The sequence below is a fragment of the Gadus macrocephalus genome, chromosome 18, assembly GCF_031168955.1.
Source record: "Gadus macrocephalus chromosome 18, ASM3116895v1".
NCBI classification, from domain to species: Eukaryota; Metazoa; Chordata; class Actinopteri; order Gadiformes; family Gadidae; genus Gadus; species Gadus macrocephalus.
This window is the reverse complement of record NC_082399.1, coordinates 20,868,571-20,890,555: the sequence shown is the minus strand read 5'-3', so window position 1 is coordinate 20,890,555 and position 21,985 is coordinate 20,868,571. Positions and strand designations below refer to the sequence as shown.

The 21,985-nt window shown below is 44.0% G+C and overlaps 3 protein-coding genes across 5 annotated transcripts; all 3 read left to right on the top strand.

The window, feature by feature from the left end:
- The first annotated feature begins 4,399 nt into the window (after positions 1 to 4,399).
- On the top strand, positions 4,400 to 6,051 carry LOC132446172 (uncharacterized). The gene is made up of 6 exons (XM_060036322.1): positions 4,400 to 4,539; positions 4,623 to 4,709; positions 4,832 to 4,992; positions 5,078 to 5,153; positions 5,265 to 5,432; positions 5,519 to 6,051. The coding sequence occupies exons 1-6, from the start codon at positions 4,420 to 4,422 to the stop codon at positions 6,005 to 6,007; spliced, it is 1,101 nt and encodes a 366-aa protein (XP_059892305.1). The 5' UTR covers positions 4,400 to 4,419; the 3' UTR covers positions 6,008 to 6,051.
- A 351-nt stretch (positions 6,052 to 6,402) lies between these two features.
- LOC132446840 (uncharacterized) lies at positions 6,403 to 8,443 on the top strand. 3 transcript variants are annotated; one of them, XR_009522971.1, is made up of 3 exons: positions 6,403 to 7,676; positions 7,884 to 7,981; positions 8,280 to 8,443. XR_009522971.1 is itself a non-coding variant. In XM_060037362.1 (2 exons), exons 1-2 carry the CDS (start codon positions 6,992 to 6,994, stop codon positions 7,910 to 7,912), a joined length of 825 nt encoding a protein of 274 aa, XP_059893345.1. In that variant the 5' UTR covers positions 6,403 to 6,991; the 3' UTR covers positions 7,913 to 8,273. The 3 variants fall into 3 exon arrangements, 1 of the variants encoding a protein (XP_059893345.1); XR_009522970.1 differs by having other exon boundaries at positions 7,773 to 7,981; XM_060037362.1 differs by lacking the exon at positions 8,280 to 8,443 and having other exon boundaries at positions 7,773 to 8,273.
- Positions 8,444 to 20,407: 11,964 nt separating this feature from the next.
- On the top strand, positions 20,408 to 21,779 carry LOC132446506 (uncharacterized). Its single transcript, XM_060036836.1, has 2 exons — positions 20,408 to 20,894; positions 21,016 to 21,779. The coding sequence occupies exons 1-2, from the start codon at positions 20,772 to 20,774 to the stop codon at positions 21,523 to 21,525; spliced, it is 633 nt and encodes a 210-aa protein (XP_059892819.1). The 5' UTR covers positions 20,408 to 20,771; the 3' UTR covers positions 21,526 to 21,779.
- The last annotated feature ends 206 nt before the right edge of the window (positions 21,780 to 21,985 follow it).

Here is a 21,985-nt window from a genome sequence, read left to right as displayed (position 1 = left end):
ACTCCCTCCTCTTTGTGTGAACATTTTTTGAATATTTGCCGGTAGTTCGTTATTTTTTGCTTTAAACATTAACTGTGCTGTTTGAAATTCAACCACATCTGGTAATTTGAGTATTTTTGACTGCATGAATAATGAGTTTGAATGATCCCTATACCCAACATTGAAAATGGTCCGTATAGCTCTTTTCTGCAGAATAAAAAGTGAATGTAATGTACTTTTGTAATTATTGCCCCAAACCTCTGCACAGTAACTTAAATAAGGTGAAACCAGTGAACAATAGAGGATGTGTAATGACTTATGATCCAGAACCTGTTTAGCTTTATATAATACTGCAATACTTCTTGACAACTTCGAGTGTATATGTTTTATGTGAGATTTCCAGTTTAATTTCTCATCAATTGTTACACAAAGGAATTTTATTTGACTAACTCGTTCAATGTCTACGCCATCAATCTGTATCTTTATTTGTTCATTTGTTCTGCAGTTTCCAAATAACATAAATTTTGTTTTGCTCAAGTTTAACGATAATTTATTATTATCTAACCATAATTTTAATTTACTAATTTCAAAATTAATCGCCTTTACTGATTGATATAAATCATCACCTGAAAAAAATATGTTTGTATCATCAGCAAACAGAACAAGCTTCAACACATTCGATACATTACATATATCATTTATGTAAAGAATAAACAATTTTGGGGCCAACACTGACCCCTGTGGGACACCACAAGCAATGTCCAAACACGCAGAGGAACAATCACCAAGTGTCACAAATTGATGGTACTTTGCGTCGACTAACTTTATTTATCATTCTTTATTACAATACAATATATATTTGATACAACATTATTATTCGTTTGCATTAGGATCTGGACATGTTTCTGACAATATGAATGTACAGTAGTCATCTTATGATCATAACGAATTAGGATCTACCGGGATTCGATACGATGAAAATCAGCATGTTTTTTGGTGCTTTACCTCGACAACCACGCAGCTTCCTTGGCGCAGTAGGTAGCACGTCATTCTCATAATCTGATGGTCGTGAGTTCGAGCCTCACACGGGGCACAGAGATTTAGAAACTAACTAGTATCATGCATTAAAAAAATGTTAGTAAAGATAATCGGATACCAGTGCCTGGATTAAAGAAACTGTATATGCAGGCTATCTTAATATTCGGCCTTGACTTGACGACCATAAAACATGGCGTTCCTAAATTTGTACAACAGTAGTTACATTTTTTATGTTGATTTAACATGATACGTGTAACATGGATTTTTATTATACTTTATATCGATCTTAGCGCAAAAATTGGTATGAGCATGAATAGTTGTACTCTGGCTGCCTCGTTGGCACTACCTAAATCAGATCAGTCTGCTTTCTAGATTCTGGATTGTCCAATAAAATCATCGGATTTCCAATATCTTTTCACCAATCCCTTCGCTGCTTCTCCGTACGAATGACCAATCACACATTCCACTGTCCATTTCTCTCCCTGCGCTAAGCCAATCACGGACAGGCTAGCGACGCTCCGAATTCGCAATCGATTTAAACTGTAGAACACACACGTATTCCGCATTCCTGAAAACGACTCTAAGGGTTTGAATTACATTAAATCACATTTAACGCATCCAATCGCGGAACTGATCCACCTTATAAATTCGGAAAGGTCATGCTCTGGAAAAGGTAGCGGTATTAACGGTAGTAGGTACGCTCTTTTGAAAACTAGTCTGCAATGTAACTGTTTGCAATTTACATTACAACAAATGCTTTACATTTAAGAACCAATAAATCGCGGAAATGATCGACGTTATAAATTCGTTCTACTGAATATTGGTATTATTTAATCCAAAAGTCTCGTTCAAAACTCGTTCAATGTCTACGCCATCAATCTGTATCTTTATTTGTTCATTTGTTCTGCAGTTTCCAAATAACATAAATTTTGTTTTGCTCAAGTTTAACGATAATTTATTATTATCTAACCATAATTTTAATTTACTAATTTCAAAATTAATCGCCTTTACTAATTGATATAAATCCTGCTTCTCCGTACGAATGACCAATCACACATTCCACTGTCCATTTCTCTCCCTGCGCTAAGCCAATCACGGACAGGCTAGCGACGCTCCGAATTCGCAATCGATTTAAACTGTAGAACACACACGTATTCCGCATTCCTGAAAACGACTCTAAGGGTTTGAATTACATTAAATCACATTTAACGCATCCAATCGCGGAAATGATCCACCTTATAAATTCGGAAAGGTCATGCTCTGGAAAAGGTAGCGGTATTAACGGTAGTAGGTACGCTCTTTTGAAAACTAGTCTGCAATGTAACTGTTTGCAATTTACATTACAACAAATGCTTTACATTTAAGAACCATTAAATCGTGGAAATGATCGACGTTATAAATTCGTTCTACTGAATATTGGTATTATTTAATCCAAAAGTCTGACGCGAACGGGTTTAATCCGGCCCGCGAGATGATTTTGTGAAGTACAGTATTGTAAAGAAAATAATAATAATTATAAAAGAAATTATAATTTTTTTAATAAAAATCCTTCCTAGCATTCCATGGATTGCATTGACTGCCACTGACTGCCCGCGAGATGATTTTGTGAAGTACAGTATTGTAAAGAAAATAATAATAATTATAAAAGAAATTATAATTTTTTTAATAAAAATCCTTCCTAGCATTACATGGATTGCATTGACTGCCACTGATTAATTTGTTGTACATTGAAGTCTGACGGATTGTCTTACCTTGTCCGGACATATCACTACTTTTCCTTGTCATTTCACTGACTTTGGTTAATTTACTAGCATGTTAGCATCGGTTTAACTTTACTATCTTGGGTTAAATTCTTGATAACTTATTGCATGTTAGCCTCAGTAGGACCTAGCAGTACGATAACAGTGAACGACCATTTTAATTCACCTGTACGGTAAACGAACATTTTAAATAACATGGGGATATACTATGGATTATTATGCATGCATCATATGATTCATGAAGTGTAAAGGGAGTTAAAGGTAACGGTTTCATACCAAATATGATGAGTCCTAGTTTGTACACTGTTGGGAAAAATAACCTGCTGAGTTCATCACATGTACATTACAAATATAGCTAACTCCTACCCTAGCCTGATGAGCACATCATATGGCAGACACATTACAATATAGTCAACTCTTGCTCTAACCCAACGAACACAAACATGATAATATATAGTCAGGTCAAGGCCGGAGCCAAAGGCCCCATTTCTCAGCCAGGCAGATGGTGGACACTCAGACAATGCACCAGTCATCCTCAAGAACGGGAGAGCCACATTAATCTATCACACAAGAGACACTTCGAAGAGCTCTACCCCGCCAGGAGGACACATGCATATACCAGGGCCTGGGAGCCAAGGTCAAGCAAAAACACACAGAACCACACACACCTCAAACGCACACACCTCATCGAGAGGAGGATACAGCATAAGACTGTATCACACAGGGACTCTGGATCTTCTTCTGAAGCAGACCTTCCACGGAGGCGAAGCTCTGGACGAACCATCAGCGCTGATTAGGGACTTAGACATATTCGATCTCTCACGCTTTATGACTCTGTATAACAGTTGCCACTTTACTTAATAAATCCAAGGTCCTCGTGACAGACTTTATTACCTCTCCGTCTCATTTCATCTGGTCCAGTAACTAGACAGACCGTTTTCCCCCTCCACACACACACACACACACCCACACACACACACACACACACACACACACACACCCACACACACACACACGTCATGGTCCGCCCCTGATCTCCCCTAATTAACCCATCCACCTTCCCCTGTGCTCCCTCTATATAAATCCTCTCTCTCCAATCAGTCTCTGCCAGATCGTCTCTTGAACTCGCAGAGCTTTCCCGCGACTCCAGAATCGTTTCTCAAACGCTTATCCTGCCTGTTACCAAACCCTCGCCTGTCTGACCACCCGCCTGTCGTCGAGTCCCCGCCGGCCTGTCTGCTTCCCTGTTTCCTGCTCCTCGGCTGCCTGTCTGCCCTCCCGTTATCGACCCCTCGCCTGTCTGACCACTTGCCTGTTGTCGAGTCCCCACCGGCCTGTCTGCTCCCCTGCCCGACAACCCACCCGCCGACGGTACCCCAAGTCTGCCTGATTGCCTGCCGGTTCCTGAACTCTTGCCTGTCCCCGTTTACTCTGCCTGCCCGACCCTGATCATCTGTGTGACCAATAAAACCTTTGGACTGCCCTGTCAACATTTTAAGTCTGTGCACTTGGGTTCTGCCCAACCCCCCCGTTACATATATATATATATATATATATATATATAGCATATGTCTTTGACAATATGTGGTAACTTGGCCATTCTTCCCCTTGTCTTCAGATGTCTACTAAGAAGCATCGATCCATGGGGTCTGAGGAGTGGGTGAGCCGCCTGAAGGCATTTGCCTCTTCTGGCACTTGGCCCTCCAGTGCAGGGAACAGGCCATCTCCGAAACAGGCCAAGTGGCACAACCTCTACCAGAAGGTAAGCTTTGCCCCAACAGTAAACCAAAACTCCAAAGTGAACCGATTGTGTCTAAGTAAATCATTAATTTAAATTAATTACAGATTGAGAAGTGTCCCATGATGCTGCGTGGGCAGACCTTAATCTTAGGGATAGCCCAGACATGTACCTGTGGCTTTCACTCCCAGCAGGTAATATTGATAGCCTGTTGAAATAAATGCATTTTGTAATCTTACAATTTGTGATGTGGACAAAATCCCATATTCATTAGTATTAATGCGTGTTTAATGGTTTTATTGTTTCTGTCTGTCAGTCTGTGAGAAGCCCTGCAGCTACCTCTGCCTCCACCTCTGCTGCGCCTGCACGGAGCCCTGGGAGGCCTGCATTGACGCTGGCGATGATGAATATTTCCATCACATTAAATACCATGTCATTCACCTGGTTAGCCATGATCAACTCATCTCAGATCTGTGTGTTTACATAACTTTCATGCGTATCACTGGTGTGCATAATGTCATTTTTAACACCATTTTATTGAGACAACTTGGTTGATTTTCAGTTTGAGAACTCGTTTCGGTGGGACTTTGTCTGCTGCAGCCAAGCCGAATGTCAATGTGACCAGGAGGCCTGTTGAGGTAAATGATGTACCTATAGCTGTGCCTGATGCCTACGAACACAGCCATACAGCCAACACTATCCTTGTTTTGTAATTGTACTTCATCAGCTCCGTTTCCCCCTCTTCCCAGCGTCCCTCCAGCCCTGCCACTGTCCCGGCTGAGAGAAGCACTCCATCCGCTACCCCACCTCGAGTGACGCCCCCTTCCAGTCCCAGCTTCTACAGGCCTGTCTCCCCTTTCTCTCTGCCTCCATCCAGCCCTGTCATGTCGGCGGTGAGGACCAGCTCTTCCCCTCTGGTTAGTGCAACTGTAATAACCTCTATACAGGTCTTACATACTGTAGCGGATAGATGATTTATAAGTTTTTCATTTTCTTTATGTAGGTTGTATCAGATATGAGTCCTGCTCCTCCAGGTCTCCTCCCTGCTCCTCTTGGTCTCCCCGCAGCTCCTCCTGGTCCCCTCCCTGCTCCTCCTGGTCCCCTCCCTGCTCCTCCTCTTACTGCTCCAGATCAGTTCTGGCTGCCGGTGGAAATGAGGAAGACCATTCCCCAGCAGGACCAGCGCTGGATTGCGTCCACGCTGTGGAGGAACCAGCGTCCGTGCGCGGACGTCCAGCTCTGGTATGAGCCACCGGATCCTGCCCTCATTTATAACCAGGTCCCGTCACCAGATCGCTTTTTTATGCACCGGCTCCTGGTGTGGATGCCCTACCACCTGTGGAAGGTGAGGCTGTCCTGCCCCCAGTGCAAGGGGCAGCTCACCGGGGCCGGCATCCACAAGAGGGCACGGAAGGTCCTGGACGTTGACAGGTACTACCTGATGGTGACGGAGACCCTCAGGTGCAACTCCTCCAGTTGCGTATCAAATTAACTGTCCACGAGCCAGACCGTCCTGGACCTGCTGAGCTTGGCTCTCCGCGGGGAGTTCCGCCTCATCCTGACCCGCAAGTGAGTTCAGATCATGAAAGCAAATATCTTTTTTCAGTAATCAGTAATCCAGCAAATAGCAATATTTGATCAAACTAAACCCCATAGAATATCATTATTAGTTCAAAAATATTTATAGCATTTTGCCAATAGAAAACTCTTTGTCCAGCCAAACTAAATAATTTGATACAATTATACCTGTCCACAAAGGTATGCGTGTGACATCCGTGTCATCCGGATGCTACGGGAGAGGACCCTCGGCAACAGCTCCACACGCCTGGCCAAAACAGCAGCGGGAGAACCACAGCGAGGAGTGGCTGCAGCGGTTGGCCTGCTACATGGAGCTGGCCAATGACTTTGCCCGCAGGCCCAGTCTCTTCCCTGTGGTCTGTCAGAGCCCCCCCGAGCCTATCGCTGTCCCGACCAACAGGTGGCTCCTGACTGTGTACGGGAAGGACTTGATGAGCCGTATGGGTCACATCAAGGCCAGCATCACCTCCACCTTTGGCTCTATTTTAAAAATGGATTCCACAAAGAAGGTAAAAAGGACATCAGTAACAATGCATCAACAATATATGAAATGTGTTTTCTCATAACACCATATCCCAGCTTGTGAGCCATTTGAGTTATAGTCACAAATGTGTCAATGTTTATTTGATGTGCATTTTTGCGTGTGTAAATGCCTATTTTATGTTTTTTCCTAGATGTACTTTTGTGTATATATTTTGCTTCTGTTTTGTTCTTATTCTAATTTCTATTATTGTTTTGAAAGCACTCTGAATTAGTTTATTCTGTTTAATTCCAGACGACCAAAAAGCTGTCTGGAGCCGCCAAGGGGACGGCGCTCTGGGTATCCTCCGTCAGCAACGAAAAGGGGCAGGTCCTGATCAGCGTCCTGACAGCCCAGGAGGGACCTGGACTGGACCGGATGGTGTCAGGCCTCATCAGGCGCTACAGCGAGGCGGGCATGGCTCCCCCTATACTCCTCAATGTGGACTGTGGCTACTGCAAGGAGACAGGAGGGGAGAGCAAGCTGAAGGCCAGGTTCGGCGGCTGGCCAGACCTCGTCATCCGGCTGGACGTCTGGCACTTCCTTCGGCGGCTTGCGGCCGGATGCACGACCGACGCCCACGCCCTGTACCCCATCCTCATGGCCAAGCTCTCCATCTGCCTGTTCGAGTGGGACCCTGAAGATGTGGCCCTTCTGCGCCACGCCAAGAGGGAGGAGCTCCGGAGGGAGGTTGTGCCCGGCATCTCCGAGGCTCTGGTTTACAGTCGTTTAACCAAGGCCCAGTTGGCGCTGTACTGCAGGCGGAGGACTCGTGGAGAGGAGGCCACCATCCGCCAGGTGGAGGCCCTGCTGCAGGAGCTGATAGGGGACAAAGGCAGGGACCTGCTGGGTGTTCCCCTCCTGGACCGGTTGAGGATGGAGCACATCTGGCGGGTTCAGAAGAGGCACATCAAGTGCATCAAGGACCTGCCAGGTGTGCCTCTATACACAAAGACCGGCACCACCACCACCAAGGAGGGCGTTGTCCTCACCAAGCACAGGTGTGCGCAAGGTTCAACGTCCCTGGAGTCCTTCCACTGCCACCTGAACCGCTTTATTCCAGGTGAGTTTTAATGGCATCACCAGCGTCTAACACACTGACGACCATTTACTTTCATCGTTAATACATGTTTTACAATACAATATTCTCTACTTTCAGGGACCCAGGCCAATGACCTGAACTTCCAGCTCTACCTGCTGGACGGGCTGAACCGGTGGAACCAGGCCGGGCTGCTGCTGCTGTGGCTGAGAAGATGTCCGCTCTCCTCAGCTACTCGGGGGATCTGGTACATTGTGTGAACACATTTGGCACCAATGTGTTTGGACAGATGTTTGTCCCCTCTAACCGCCTCCCCAGCAAGTACACTGGTAAGTTGCACTGAATACTGAATGCTTCACACTGGGACATGAAATGACGACCAGGCTTGCATACGTTTCAAATGAAATGTTTTTAATTCTGCAAAACAGATTAGATTCACATATTTGCATATTCTGTCGTCCAATCTGTCATCATAAATATGTTAACAAGTCACAACAAGAAGGTGCTATAATCAAATAATGAATGGGGGCTGCTCACTTCCTATCTATATTCAGACCAACATTAATATGGTTTCCACACATGTTGGTGTACTTATTCTGCTAATCCCAGTATTGTTTTCATTCCCAGGAGAGTTGATAGGCATCGACTACCTGTACATGCATACAGGGAAGTGCATGCAGGACATGGATCCTGAGGGGGAGGAGATGGAGCAGCTGCTGGAGGACCTGGCCGACGAGGCAGAGGATGAGGGCTTCACAGACGACACCGAGGCTAGTCTGGAGGTCTTCTCTGCCCTCACAGCGAGTGCATCTCCTGCACAGTGGCCCTCATGCTGCTGCCTGGTAGATGCCATCTGCGTCAGGCTCTGTACCCTCCACCCTTCCCCTACCAAGAAGGGGAAGGGGTACCTCTCAAGGTGGAGTCTGATCCTGAGGGACTACCGCAGGATCAGGCAGCTCATCCTGGCCAACGGGGCCGTGATGTCCACCACCAGCCTACAGCTGGTTGAGGTGAGACAGACCACCCTCATCCAGTGGCACAGCAGGAGGGTGGCCAGGCAGGGTGTCTCCGTGTTGTTCCAGGGTGTGGACCTGCCTGCCCCCGTGCCTGTTGCCACCTTTGTCTTACCTCAGGGTATGGACCGCCCCGCTGTGGCTCCTCAAACCCCGGGCCTGGTGAACTATTCCTACCCCCTCCCGGAGAGCACAGCGGGGCGGGCCACAGCCACCGCAGCTGCAGCACCGGCACCAGCAACGGCACCATCACCAGCACCATCACCAGCACCAGCAACGGCACCATCACCACCACCATCACCGGCACCATCACCAGCACCGGCACCAGCAACGGCTGTGAGGCCCAGGATAAAGACAGCCCAGAGGCGGCTGTTTCCCTGTCCTCCCGCCCCTGCCCCTGTCTTCAGCATAACCCCTGCTCCATTTGTTTTTGCCCTCCCCCGGGCCCCTGCTCTCTCCGGCACTCCTGCCCCCACCCAATCCCTCCCTAGCACACCATTCCTCTCGGTCAACCCCCTGTTGCGCTACCCTCACGCCCAGCCCCCCATTATGTTTGCTGTCCCCTCAGCAGTGCCTCCCCAAGCCCCACAACAGAAAAGGCTGTACAACAGGACTGGGGAGGCAAATAAATGCAGGAGGTGTTGGGAGCCCCGGACTGCAGCGACTGGCCACAGTCAGTACAAGGGGACAATCTAATGTCCCTCCTCCGAGTCCCTGACCAAGGAGCAGTGGTTGGCGGAGAGGAGGAACAAAGATCACCCATGTTAAATCGATATGTTTGCAGCATTCTTCGAAGAAAGTAGTCCAATCCGGATCGCTTTTAACTTACTTTATTTGTTAAAGTATTTCGGTATGGTAACTACGGAGCAAAAGGAGGGGAAGTGTGTCGAACACGTGCTGAGCGACTCCCAGCTGATCAAAACTCTAACCCACGAGTCTGAGCTACCTGAAGTTTCTGAAGTCCAACCTCTCTGTCGAGATAGATAGGGTCAAGTGGGCGTGGCCTATATGAAGTGGGCGTGGCCTATGTGACGTATTAGCCTCGGCTTCTTCACCTATCTAAAGGTGCTGCCTTCTGTGGATGGAGCAGCCTTCAGTAAGGTCTTGCTCCCCTTGTGGCTATGTACAGTATTTTACGGCTCATATGTTCGGTCCGGCTTCCTAGTGGCTATGTGAGGGTAATACAGCTTGCGTGTTTGAATCTGCTTCCTAGAGGCTATGTGGGGGCAGCTTATGTTCTTAAAATACGTAACATGTTATAGGTTCAAATAAACATGTTTACATACTAACAAATGTTTTAGGATTTATTTGCTGGTCATCTTATTCAAATCATCAACCAGATCCACTCCACAAGAGGAAGCAACATACTACTATTGCAATATAATAAGCACACAAAATGATTTATAGTTGAAATACTTGTAGGTTGAAGATGGAGGCTAAATTGAGCCTACAGGTCACAATACAAATAATAACAAGTAGCTTGCTAAAGAGTGCACAGGTGTGCTGTGAATAGCTGTATGGCTACAACAATAGTGGAAAGTAACATAGTAATTAGAACATTGCCATTCAAATAAGTGCATATGTACGGAGCCCCTCTGGTGACATCTGGGAAAAAAATATATATCTGTTTGCCCGACTTAGTGATCTGTTTGCATGACTTGATAATCTGTGGCCACAATTTAATAAATTGCGGGAACGAGATAATTAATTTGTGGCCACAGTTTAATAATTTGTGGGAACAAGATAATTATTTTGTGGCCACAGTTTAATAATTTGAAGGAACAAGATAATTATTTTGTGGCCAGTTTAATAATTCGAGTGTGGCTGTGTTGTCTATTGTCGCAGCAGGGGTTAGACGCATGTCGGCTATGGACAAGATAGAAGAGATATCGTTCTATTTTAACCTCGGAATGAATTACAATGACATGCTAAAGTCACTTGCTGTTAGGCAAGGAGTTATTATAAGTAAGAGGCACTTAATTAGGCTGCTAAAAATGCACGGGTACAGCCGAAGACAATATGATGACCTCGGCGACGTGATAGACTTTATCATGCAACAGCTGAAGGGAAATGGAAACCTGCATGGATACAGATGGATGTACAGCAAATGCATGACATTATTAATGATCATTTGGCATCCTTGCAAATGATAATTATATCTGGCATACCGATTCATATGATAAATGAAAACCATATGGAATCTGCATCAATGGTTGCATAGACAGCTTTTCCCGTAAAATAATTTGGCTTAAAGTGGCATACACCAGCAGTGATCCACATGTCATTGGAGGCTACTTTATGGAGGCCTAGAGGAGTTCGGTGGCTTCTAAGGTCCGCCCCGACACTTGGTGCTGGTGTAGCTGTCAAAACGAGGTCCATCCTCTATCTCGTCACCGAGGTCATCATATTGTCTTCGGCTGTACCCGTGCATTTCTAGCAGCCTAATTAAGTGCCTCTTACTTATTATAACCCCTTGCCTAACAGCAAATGACTTTAGAATGTTATTGTAGGCTAATTCATTCCGAGGTTAAAATAGAACGACATGCGTCTAACCCCTGCTGCAACAATAGACAACCACATCATAAAACACAACATAAGTAGGCCTATCTCGTTCCCACAAATTATTAAACTGTGGCCACAAATTAATTATCTTGTTCCCACAAATTATTAAACTGTGGCCACAAATTAATTATCTCGTTCCCGCAATTTATTAAATTGTGGCCACAGATTATCAAGTCATGCAAACAGATCACTAAGTCGGGCAAACAGATATATATTTTTTTCCCAGATGTCACCAGAGGGGCTCCGTACATATGTGTGTAAACGGAGGAAAAGGGTAATTATATTTGCGCAAGAGATCTTGAGTACACTGTGGGGAAAAACGGTCTGTCTAGCTACTGGACCAGATAAAATGAGACGGAGAGGTAATAAAGTCTATCGGCACGAGGACCTTGGATTTATTAAGTAAAGTGGCAACGGTTATACAGAGTCATAAAGCGTGAGAGATCGAATATGTCTGAGTCCCTAATCAGCGCTGATGGTTCGTCCGGAGCTTCGCCTCCGTGGAAGGTCTGCTTCAGAAGAAGGTGAAGAGTCCCTGTGTGATGCAGTCTTATGCTGTATCCTCCTCTCGATGAGGTGTGTGCGTTTGAGATGTGTGCGGTTCTGTGTGTTTTTGCTGCACTTTAGCTCCCAGGCCCTGGGTCTTCTCCTAACGGGGAGAGCTCCTCGTGTCTCCGGTGTGATAAATTAAAACGGGGGAGTGCCCCCCGAAGTGTCTCGTGTGTGATAATTTAATGTGGCTCTGAGGCCCCTAGTATCTGCATGTGTTCCTTCTAGTGGGGGAGAGCTTCGAGGTGTCTCCTGTGTGATAAATTAATGTGGCTCTCCCGTTCTTGAGGATGACTGGTGCATTGTCTGAGTGTCAACCATTTGCCTGGGAAATGGGGCCTTCGGCTCTGGCCTTGACCTGACTATATTATCATGTTTGTGTTATGTGTTCGTTGGGTTTAGAGCAAGAGTCGACTATATATTAATGTGCCTGCCATGTGATGTGCTCATCAGGTTATTTTTCCCAACAACACCCATGAATGAACCAAAAGAAAATGTTGTCACTGGTGGGACTTGAACCGCCAACCTTCTGTTCCATTCCAAGGCTGAACAATTGCACACAAAACTCCACAGCCTCAGGTTTTTATTTATTTTTTATGTAATGGAGGCCGAAATTTCTCTCTTTCCCTTCCCTTTCCCCTTTTTCCTCTCTTTTTCCTTCCTTTTCTACTCCCCCCCTCTTTCCCCTTTCCTTCATTCCCCCCCCCCCCCCCCCCCCCCTCAAAGACTGATGTTCCCCAGCCCTCATTCTTAATTGTGTACAACAGTGGATTTTTATTATACTTTATATCGATCTTAGCTCAAAAATTGGTATGAGCCTGAATAGTTGTTCTTTGGCTGCCTCGTTGGCGCTCCCTGCCACGTGTAAGTCGAGTTAATTCTTGGTAGTGACAGCCAATCACATTTCAGTCTGCTACCAAGAATCTACAAAAAATACAATGCTATGGCCAATCAGCGCTCGTATCGCTAGTTCGCTACCAAGAATTGTACGAAGAATACTACGCTCTGGCCAATCAGCGCTCGTATCGCTACCTACGAAGAATCGCACTTTTGAAGAGTGACATTACGAAAAAGTTCACTTCTTACCAACATTTCCGAGGTTAGTCAGTCCTTTCTAGCTATTTTCAATCCAAATAAATTGGCAAACATCTCTATATAAACAGGTTTTAGTTGGATGAATAACCTGTGGCTCAGAAACGTTAAGTACTAGGTAATACATAACGTTAGACAGTGTCATCTGTCTCATCACCGTTATAACGTAACAACTTTCCGATGGCGATGTGGATTTCCTACTTATAGTATGTTGATTTAAAATCAATTTCACGTTAACATATCCGACAAATGCCGGTTGATTACAACTTATATATGAACATTACAACTTATATATGTTACATAGCTTATATATGATACACAGCTTATATATGTTACACAGCCTATGGAGAGCTGCCTAGTCTTTACTCGTCATATTGATCTGTTTCTCTCGTTTACTATTCTTAAAACACATTAGCCGTTTATATTAAATTCAGTATATGTATTACATTGAATAGGTCCAGTGCCGTTAAAATGATCATTTCATAAAGCCCAACGCGATTTAAAGCAGGTTAACATCCAACTCTACTGCAAAATAGGCATGTAATATAAAATCACTATTCACAGAGCCTAATAATAGTCTGCTGTCCTGCAACAGGGCCATAACGAGGTGGTCACCCTAACTAACCCATAGTGACAAAAATACAGAGAGCAGAATATTAAAGCAACATTACGAGGTGATCATGACTGAATATAACTTAGTAATATAATATTCACAACTGCCCTAAGTAATGTGTGCAAGTATTTGTTGTATTTGTTCTTAAGATATTAAGCGGTAGGCTATGTAACTTTACACAGTATTACTGGATTATGTCATTAAAGTATCACACTTTTAGTAGTAGTAGTAGATTTTTATTTAAAATGGACATGACAATATCATTGGACGAAACCAGATGCATGGTTTTCAGTGTATTAGCATAAATGCTAGTTATCAACACCTGTGGGGTGTTCCACAAAGCCGGTTTTATCACATAACCGGGTAAATTAACCCAGGGTTTGCGGTTTTCCGTTCCAAAAGGTACACGGTATGTTAGTTGCTATATAAACATATGCTCTGAATCAAACCTGGTCGGAGCAGGTTTTGCGCAGGTTAAGTTTAAAGATAACCCGGTTTTGCTCAGGGTATTTAAACCTGCGTTCACCACAGCTTTTACATGATCACAATGGCATGCCCTTTTGACGAGAGGCCGGTTGATATCGGAGCGCAAATAATTCGTGCAATTCACAGAGAGAGATTAATTAGACCACGGCTCGACATAGTCCTTTCCAGAGGACTTTTTGCTGGAGAGGTATCGTTTTTCACATGATTCTTTGATATATCTAAATAACCTTCTCCAACCCTACATTGCAAATGTTACCAATCGTGGATCTGCCCTCAGTTCACTACAAACAATTTGCATAGCTCCGTTTTTTTGCGACGTGAAGCTTTTTATACAGTGTAGGACAGGGATGGGCAACTGGCGGCCCGCGGGCCGCATCCTCACTCAGTGCGGCCCGCATCCTCACTCAGTCAGGCCCGCACATAATAAAAAAAAAATAATAATAATATATATATATATATATATAATAATTGATCGAGTTACAGAAAACTCGGTCAAGAAAGATGAGAAGAATTCATAGAATTCGAAGTCAAACCCATGCATCTAGTTTGCTTAGAAGCGATATCAGTCATTAAAGATATCCACTTAAGTCGCCACTACAACTACTACAACTGCTTGTTGGGTTTGAGTTCATTGAGTTGTTGCACTTAATGTTGGGCCACTGTTTTTCAGTTTTTTGACTTCATTGAATGATGTGAGCCCTTTGCACTGATAAAAATACTGACCATTCATGTGTGGTAGAAATTAATGAGTATATTCTATGGTAAACCATGATTATTATTAGGCCTTATATCTTAATGGTAGAAGACACATACCTGCAGAGCCTGGGTTCAGAACAGATGGTGGGACACAGAAATGAGCAGGAAGCTACGGGGTTACGCCATGTTGACCTCAGCCTTCAGCCTTGGGTCATTTTGGCTACGGGGTTAATGCATGCTGGCCTCAGACTGGTGTCCAAAATCACTTTGTTGATAATTTGCTGAGACGAAGATTGATGCGGGCGGAAACCTCCATTGGGACAAAGGAATTCTTGTATGTATGTGTGTATAAAGAGAAGCTGGAATCGATGTTCGAGCAGTGACTCTATAGATCTACTCAGGCTGTTATCGTTGTGGTTTTTCTTCACGATAAAGTCTTTTTTCAATTCTTGCTCCGGACCCCTCGATTTCTTTTACACTCTCTCTCTTAAATTAGTCTAAGTGTTTTATATCTCGGTTAATCTTCAACAAGGTCACACAGGGTCAGGAAGGCTTTTTGAGGCTCATTTCTGCCAGATTTTTGACCATGCAGTGCGCCAGAGGCAGGCGCGTCGTTAGCAATTGAAAACATCCGGGGCTTTAGCCCGGGGGGGAGCACCGTCCTGACTCCTGCGTGCTACGGTATTTTAATTAATTAAATAATTAATTAATTAATGTATCGATTAATTAATTAAGGGCGCCCCCAACACATAGGTTGCCTATGCCGAGCGCCAGGGCAAAAATAAGACATTAGAATAGCCTACATAGCCTGCGTGCACCTACCCGATGTCAAGAAGCCATCGCTGCTCCGACGGACCTTTCTCCCCCAGCCAGGCAACGGCAAGCAAGTAGTGGTCTGCTTTTATGTTTCATTTTTAAGTTATTACTTATTGTCAGTGTAGGTTTAATGTTACAGATAAAAACATGCTTTATATTTAGTCAGCATTTCAGAGTTCTAATGTTTTCCCGGAATATGCATTCCTAAACTGTTCACGTCAAGTTCTCTTTAAGATCGCATGAGATGATATGTGCTATCGCGCGACCTGTAACCAGGAAGTAAACACTCACTTGCATGAAATGATATGCGGCCGTTTCTCAATTCGCGTACTTGTGCGTGCTCGTATTGCTCGTGGACTCGTGAAACGTCATCAGTCGTTGCCCGAGCACTGTTCCAATTCGAAGCAAGCATCAAGCGAGTACTGTCGTAAAACCCGGAAGTGTTCTTGATGCGTGCTCGATCTCGCCGTTTCACCGAGCATGCATCGGAGGTGGCTCGTGGCTGTTTCCCAATGTCAAGGAAGCATGCTCAACGGCCACCCTTTTAAGGACGCTACGTCATAGAACGCCGACAAGCACTGTTCCAATGTTGAGGACACCAGATCCCGTCTACGAATAGCCTGGGCACTCCCTATACGCCCCATTGTACCGATCTTGGTTGTAGTTCCAGTAGACATCCGCTGGGGGTGATCGCGGGCGAGTCCAGAATGAATGGGAGTCAATGGGGCTAGACGGCTAAATATGCCTCTTTCACCTGCTTGTCGTTGAAATATCGCAAATTTTATTGTAGATTCCGCAAGTTCAATATAGATTATAGTTCAAAAGTCAAATGAATGAGCACTTATGTCCTTTCGATTTCTTACAGTTTGGGCCGTTGTTGGCCGTATACGCTAGCATTCTGCTAATGAATGCTGATTGGTCAGGGACGGACTTGCGACTGATTACGACCAGAGACCCTCTTGACGGCATCTGAAGCTGAAGCGCACCGGAAACATTATCTTAAGGAGAACTTTCCGTCAAAGTAAATTTTTGCGTACTGTATTTATATTTTCCTGCAGGCCCTTTTATTTTTTATATAGTTATGTATGGCGAAAGTACATGGGTATAGATGGAATTTCTTCCATTTCTCGTGTTCAATGTTCAATGTGTTGTATACATGGTACGGTATGACCACCTTAAATTATACAGTCAATGTCCCGCTCAATATCATTTCATCTGTCATTGTCCATTTTTTGAAAATAAAGATAGTTAAAAAAAATGCCTAGAAAATGTGCAATGATAAACTGCTCCAACAGTGGAAAGGGATTGTCCTTCTTTTCGTTTCCCAAGGAAAGAAAAAGGTAACGTTCTTGCTTGCTCCTGTATGAATGGTCCTAGGCTTCCTGAGGCTGCACCTGGTAGGGAAAGTTGCGCTGGATCCCGGGTAAAAATCGCACATGGCTTATTCAAGTTGCACGCTAGACATTCTCTAAAGTGTCGAGACTCAAGCACTTAAATTACCTTAACCGATTGTCCCATACAAATCGTTTGTTAACGATTTAACAACTTCAAAATCTGCTATTACTGTAGTTTTTTTTTTGTAGGCATTGGGCTAATGACCTTGCACAGAGGGAAAACCATCTACACCACTTGTCATTGATTTCTATGCATTCAGTGATCTTTACAGATGGGTTTGCTTTAAGCCATTGAATATAATTGCTCTGCCCTGCAACACATTATAAGCTACACATGTTTGTTAAATGAGAAGTATGGTCTAGGACACATTGAAACAGTAACAGTTGTATAACAGTAATTATACAAACATACCAACATTGCAACAGGCAAGTTTATTCAAACATCACAGAAGAACACAATAAGAACAGTAACATAGTAAATCATTAAAAAAAAAAAAAGAGAACTGAACACTGAACATAGGCAGGGAAAAAAGGACAGAGGAACAACAATATAATAAAAGAGGAAGAAGACTTGTCCGTTGCCACAGCATCAAGATCCAACTGTAGAGATCAAGAAAGGAAGAGGCATGAGGAGGAGCACAACAGAACACTGCTCTCTAGGAAATTGTTTACTGATGTAAACTAAGTTGATGCAGTCTTACAATTATGATTCTAATCCAGGTTTCTATTTCAGGAGAAAGAAATGGCTCATAAACATGAGGCGAAGTGACCTCAGACACTCCATGTCACACGAGGAGTTAATGCAGGGGGTCTACGTTGTCTGTGAACTGCATTTTGAGGAATGCTTCCTTAAAAAAGTGAGTTGTGCATATTGGAAGAAATGAGAATTTAAATTAAATATAGTAAAAATTAATAGATTTACTGATACATTGTGCTGTGTGTGCTTCGGATAGCACAATGGAAAGGTGGCACTCACCAGAGATGCCATCCCCACACTGGTGGATTGCGACAACCCGCCACCACTTGCCTCCCCACCTCTTAAAAGGCGAAAAAAAAAAGAAGGTAACATAACTGAGACCAAGACCAACATACAAATAATTAAGACAGTCCCCTGAAATTACATTTACATACATTACATTGAATGAAATAACTTTAACTGATCCTTTGATATTGACTGATTCAATCCTCAAAAGCTAAGCAGAGTCAATCTGAGGAAGAAGACAGGTATATAGACACAGAGGGAGGGACAGAGAAAAGCACAGAGGAGACAGCAGAAATTATACCGGAAAGGACAGAGGAGACTCTAGAGACAACAGTTGAAATGGAGGAAAGGACAGAGGAGAGCGCAGAAGGGACAGTAGAGTCAAATGGAGGCACCAAAGAACAGGCTGAGGCTCAGGTGACAATTCTGCACAGCAGTCTCCAAAAGAAGGACCAGGTGATGTTCTGAGCTTCTTCAATTTCAAAATTCTGACTAGCATTATTATGTAGCAGACACACATAAAGGATGCCTTTTTTGTTATTTCAGAGAATAAAACAACTAGAGGCACGCCTTGCAAGGCTGCAAAGGCTAAGACGCAGGAAAAGGAAGCCAGCTGGCATGCCAAAAAAATCCAAGTAATGTCAATGAAAGACATAAACAAAATATGCCTTTAGAATTATCAAGACTTGATTTAAGGGAATGCATATTGCATTTTAACACCACCTTGTTCTTTCGTAGTCCCCATGAAATTATGGAGGAGATGCTCCAGAGGTGTCCTGAGGGCTGCCGGAACTTCATTAGGGCACAACTGTCAGAGGCAGGGAAAAAGGACAGAGGGAGAAGGTTCAACAGGCACATGAAGGATCTAGGGCTGCAGCTGTTACACAGCAGCCCAAAGGCCTACCGACAAATGAAGGCCATATTCTCGCTTCCTTCTGGAAGGACACTTCGGCGTTACGTTAGCGCACGTGTGGGATATTTCTCTGTAAATACGAATTTATTAAATAAGACTACTCAACTTCGACCAGTTTCACAATTTTAAGATTGAACAAAATCTGATTATTAACCTTTTATTTCCTGACAGCCTGGCTTCCTACAGGGAATCATCTCACAAATGGGAGTCATCGCCGCCACCATGACCCCTGTGGAGAGGATGTGTACGCTCGTCCTGGACGAGATGTCAATCAAAAAACAATTTGATTACGATCGCAAGAACGATGCCATTTATGGTGTATCTGCATCTGGGGCTGCAGCAAAACAAGCGATGGTCGTCATGGCTAGGGGCATTATGGGGAAATGGAAGCAGGCAAGCCATACCTTAGAAAAACATTTGTTATGATATTGCCGTGTATATTCAAACACATTTACCTAAGGCATTTCTTTCAACAGACGGTTGGTTACTTCTTTTCCCCATCTTCAATGCCAGCAGATGATATTGCTACCGTCATTAAGGATGCCATTCGCCACCTACATCATATAGGGCTGACAGTATGTAGTGCGAAGAGTTGTATTATTATTTATTTTTTAAATAGCAGCATTAACAATGAACAAATGAACATTAACTCCAACCTTGTATTGACAACAATGTAATAACCAATTTCAAAGGTGCAGGCAGTAATATGTGACCAGGGAAGCCCTAATGTGAAGGCTGTGCGGAACCTTGGGGCTAGCCTGGACCCTCTGGGAGGTGAGGAGTCCCACTGTATCCTGGTGGGGGTTCAGAGGGTTCCTGTGATTTTTGATGTCCCTCACCTTCTGAAATCAATCAGGAACAACCTGTTCAAACATGCCCTACAGGTAAGCCCAGTAAACAAAGCAATCACAATTGCAAGGACTCATACTGAACATACAAGATATCACAATGATTCACATATGTATGTATTTACATCCTTAGACACAAGGAAAAACGGTTCTTTGGAAGCACATCAGCCAATTCTATGAGCTGGACAAGCTCCACACTATTCGCATGGCCCCGAAGCTTACTGATAAGCACATTCTGCTGCCAGCATTTTCCAAGATGCGTGTCAGTTTGGCTGCACAGGTGTTCAGCCACACTGTCTCTGCTGGTACATTTTTTCATCTTCTGAAAAACTTTTCTTCAATTACTAACAGCAGATTGTAATGTGACACTGACCACCTATTCAATGGTCGTATCTGTTGTGATCCAGGCATTTCTGCGATGGTAACATTGCAGAGACTGCCAGCAGAGGCAAAAGATACAGCTGACTGTGTAGCCAAATTAAATCACCTTTTTGATGTGCTAAATTCCAGGTAATTATGTAAAAAAAAAATAGCACCTTAACTTTACAAACATACAACTTACTAACTACACCCCATTAACTACGACCTACCTACCTTGACCCCACTAACTACGACTATCTACAACTATACTACTTGCAGATCAGTCAAGGATTCTAACCCCTGGCGACGACCCCTAGGCTCCGGAAACCAGGAGAAGGAGAACTTCCTGAGGGAATGCATCAGCTGGGTGGCAAGCTGGCAGTTCAGGTCAGCCATTTCTTTCTCCTGAAGAAAGAAAAGACAAACTTCCCAGCACGGAATGTGCCTCTCAATAAAAAGTGTCCTTCTTGTCCACAAGAGGTGCACAGATACAGGAATGAAGTATCTGTGCACCTCAAAATTGAACCAGGACTGCATTGAGGTAGGTCAACACACAATTACTTTGCAAATAAAAAAGTTACCTGTTGAAAACTAGGATTTTGACCACCTGCTTTTTTATTTTTTAAGAACCTATTCTCCTTGATTCGGGGCAAAGGGGGACACAAATACAATCCCAGTGCGAGGGAATTCACCGCTGCACTCAGGGGTTTGAGTGTAGCCAACATTTTACCTGCTCTTTCTGCATCGACTGCATCAAACTGCGAGCTGGATGACGGGACAACCCTCCTAGCCAGTATGTCAGAGGACGCAATCCCCTCCACCTCAACAGCTCCAATGACCTCAATGGCCCTCCCTACCACCCTGACAACAGAGATGGAGGATGAAGAACCAGTGGTATCGGACATTGTGGAAGATCAGGTCAACTCAACAAGACAAAATACTGCATTGACACACCGCTACAGTCATAAATCACATGGAAGACATTCACATATGATCATGCTCATATTCAATGTAACACTGTATATTCTCTTACTTGTAGACTGTTGGCGATTGCATCCAGGAGGAGGGCCTGTTCTACGTTGCTGGCTGGCTTGTCCGGGTCCTTCAAAAGGAGGAAATTGTTCAGGCCTGTCCACACTGTGAGGTGCTGTTGTTGGGTGCCAGACATCAGGACCACAGCTACGCAACAAGTGAGGACCACCCCTTCCTGGAGGCAAAAAAATACACGGCAACGGCAAACCTAATGAGGCCTTCGGAAGGGTTTTTCGCTGCCATCCAGCTTTTGGAGGGGGAATTTGGACGGAACATCGACGCTTTCTGGCCTCTCACCCAGATCACCAAAAAAATGGAGAGGGCTCTGGGCAGTCTGGGGGTGTTGAAAAGCCTCTTCAGCTCACACCCTGAGCATGCAATTCTATTGGAGACAATAGCAATAAAAAAATTTGTGATGTGCAGGCTCGGGGGGGAAATCCGTGAGAGGAACAGGAGGCTGAGCAAACAGCAAACGGCCAAAGCAGCTCAGAGAAAGCTGTCCACCTTCACGGCCTGAATGGAGCTGGAGGATCGTTGCTGTGTCTGGCTGTGGAGGGAGCTAGATGGAGCGGTCTTCAAATTATTCCTGTGGAGAATATAATAATAATAAAAAGATAAAAAAAAATTAAAAAAATTAAAAATTAAATATATATCTTTTAGTAAAGTAAATAAATACGTTTTGGAATACGCTATAAATATAAATGATCATTTGAGGTTTTTCTTTTACTACATGCAACGATTGTTGTTTATTAATTTATCCTTTAACATTGCTCTACAAAAGAAAATCAAACTTCAATTAATGTGCCCCTGCATTTTAACTGAGTCAAGTAGGTATACGCTTTGACCAGAGAAAAATCAATAACTTAATGATTGTACGCTCCGTCTTCTTTTCAGTCATCATTATTTCTTTTCTACAGGATAATTCGCATGGGAGAAGACGACAGGTGGAGACATACAACAACTTCATTTTTGTGGTG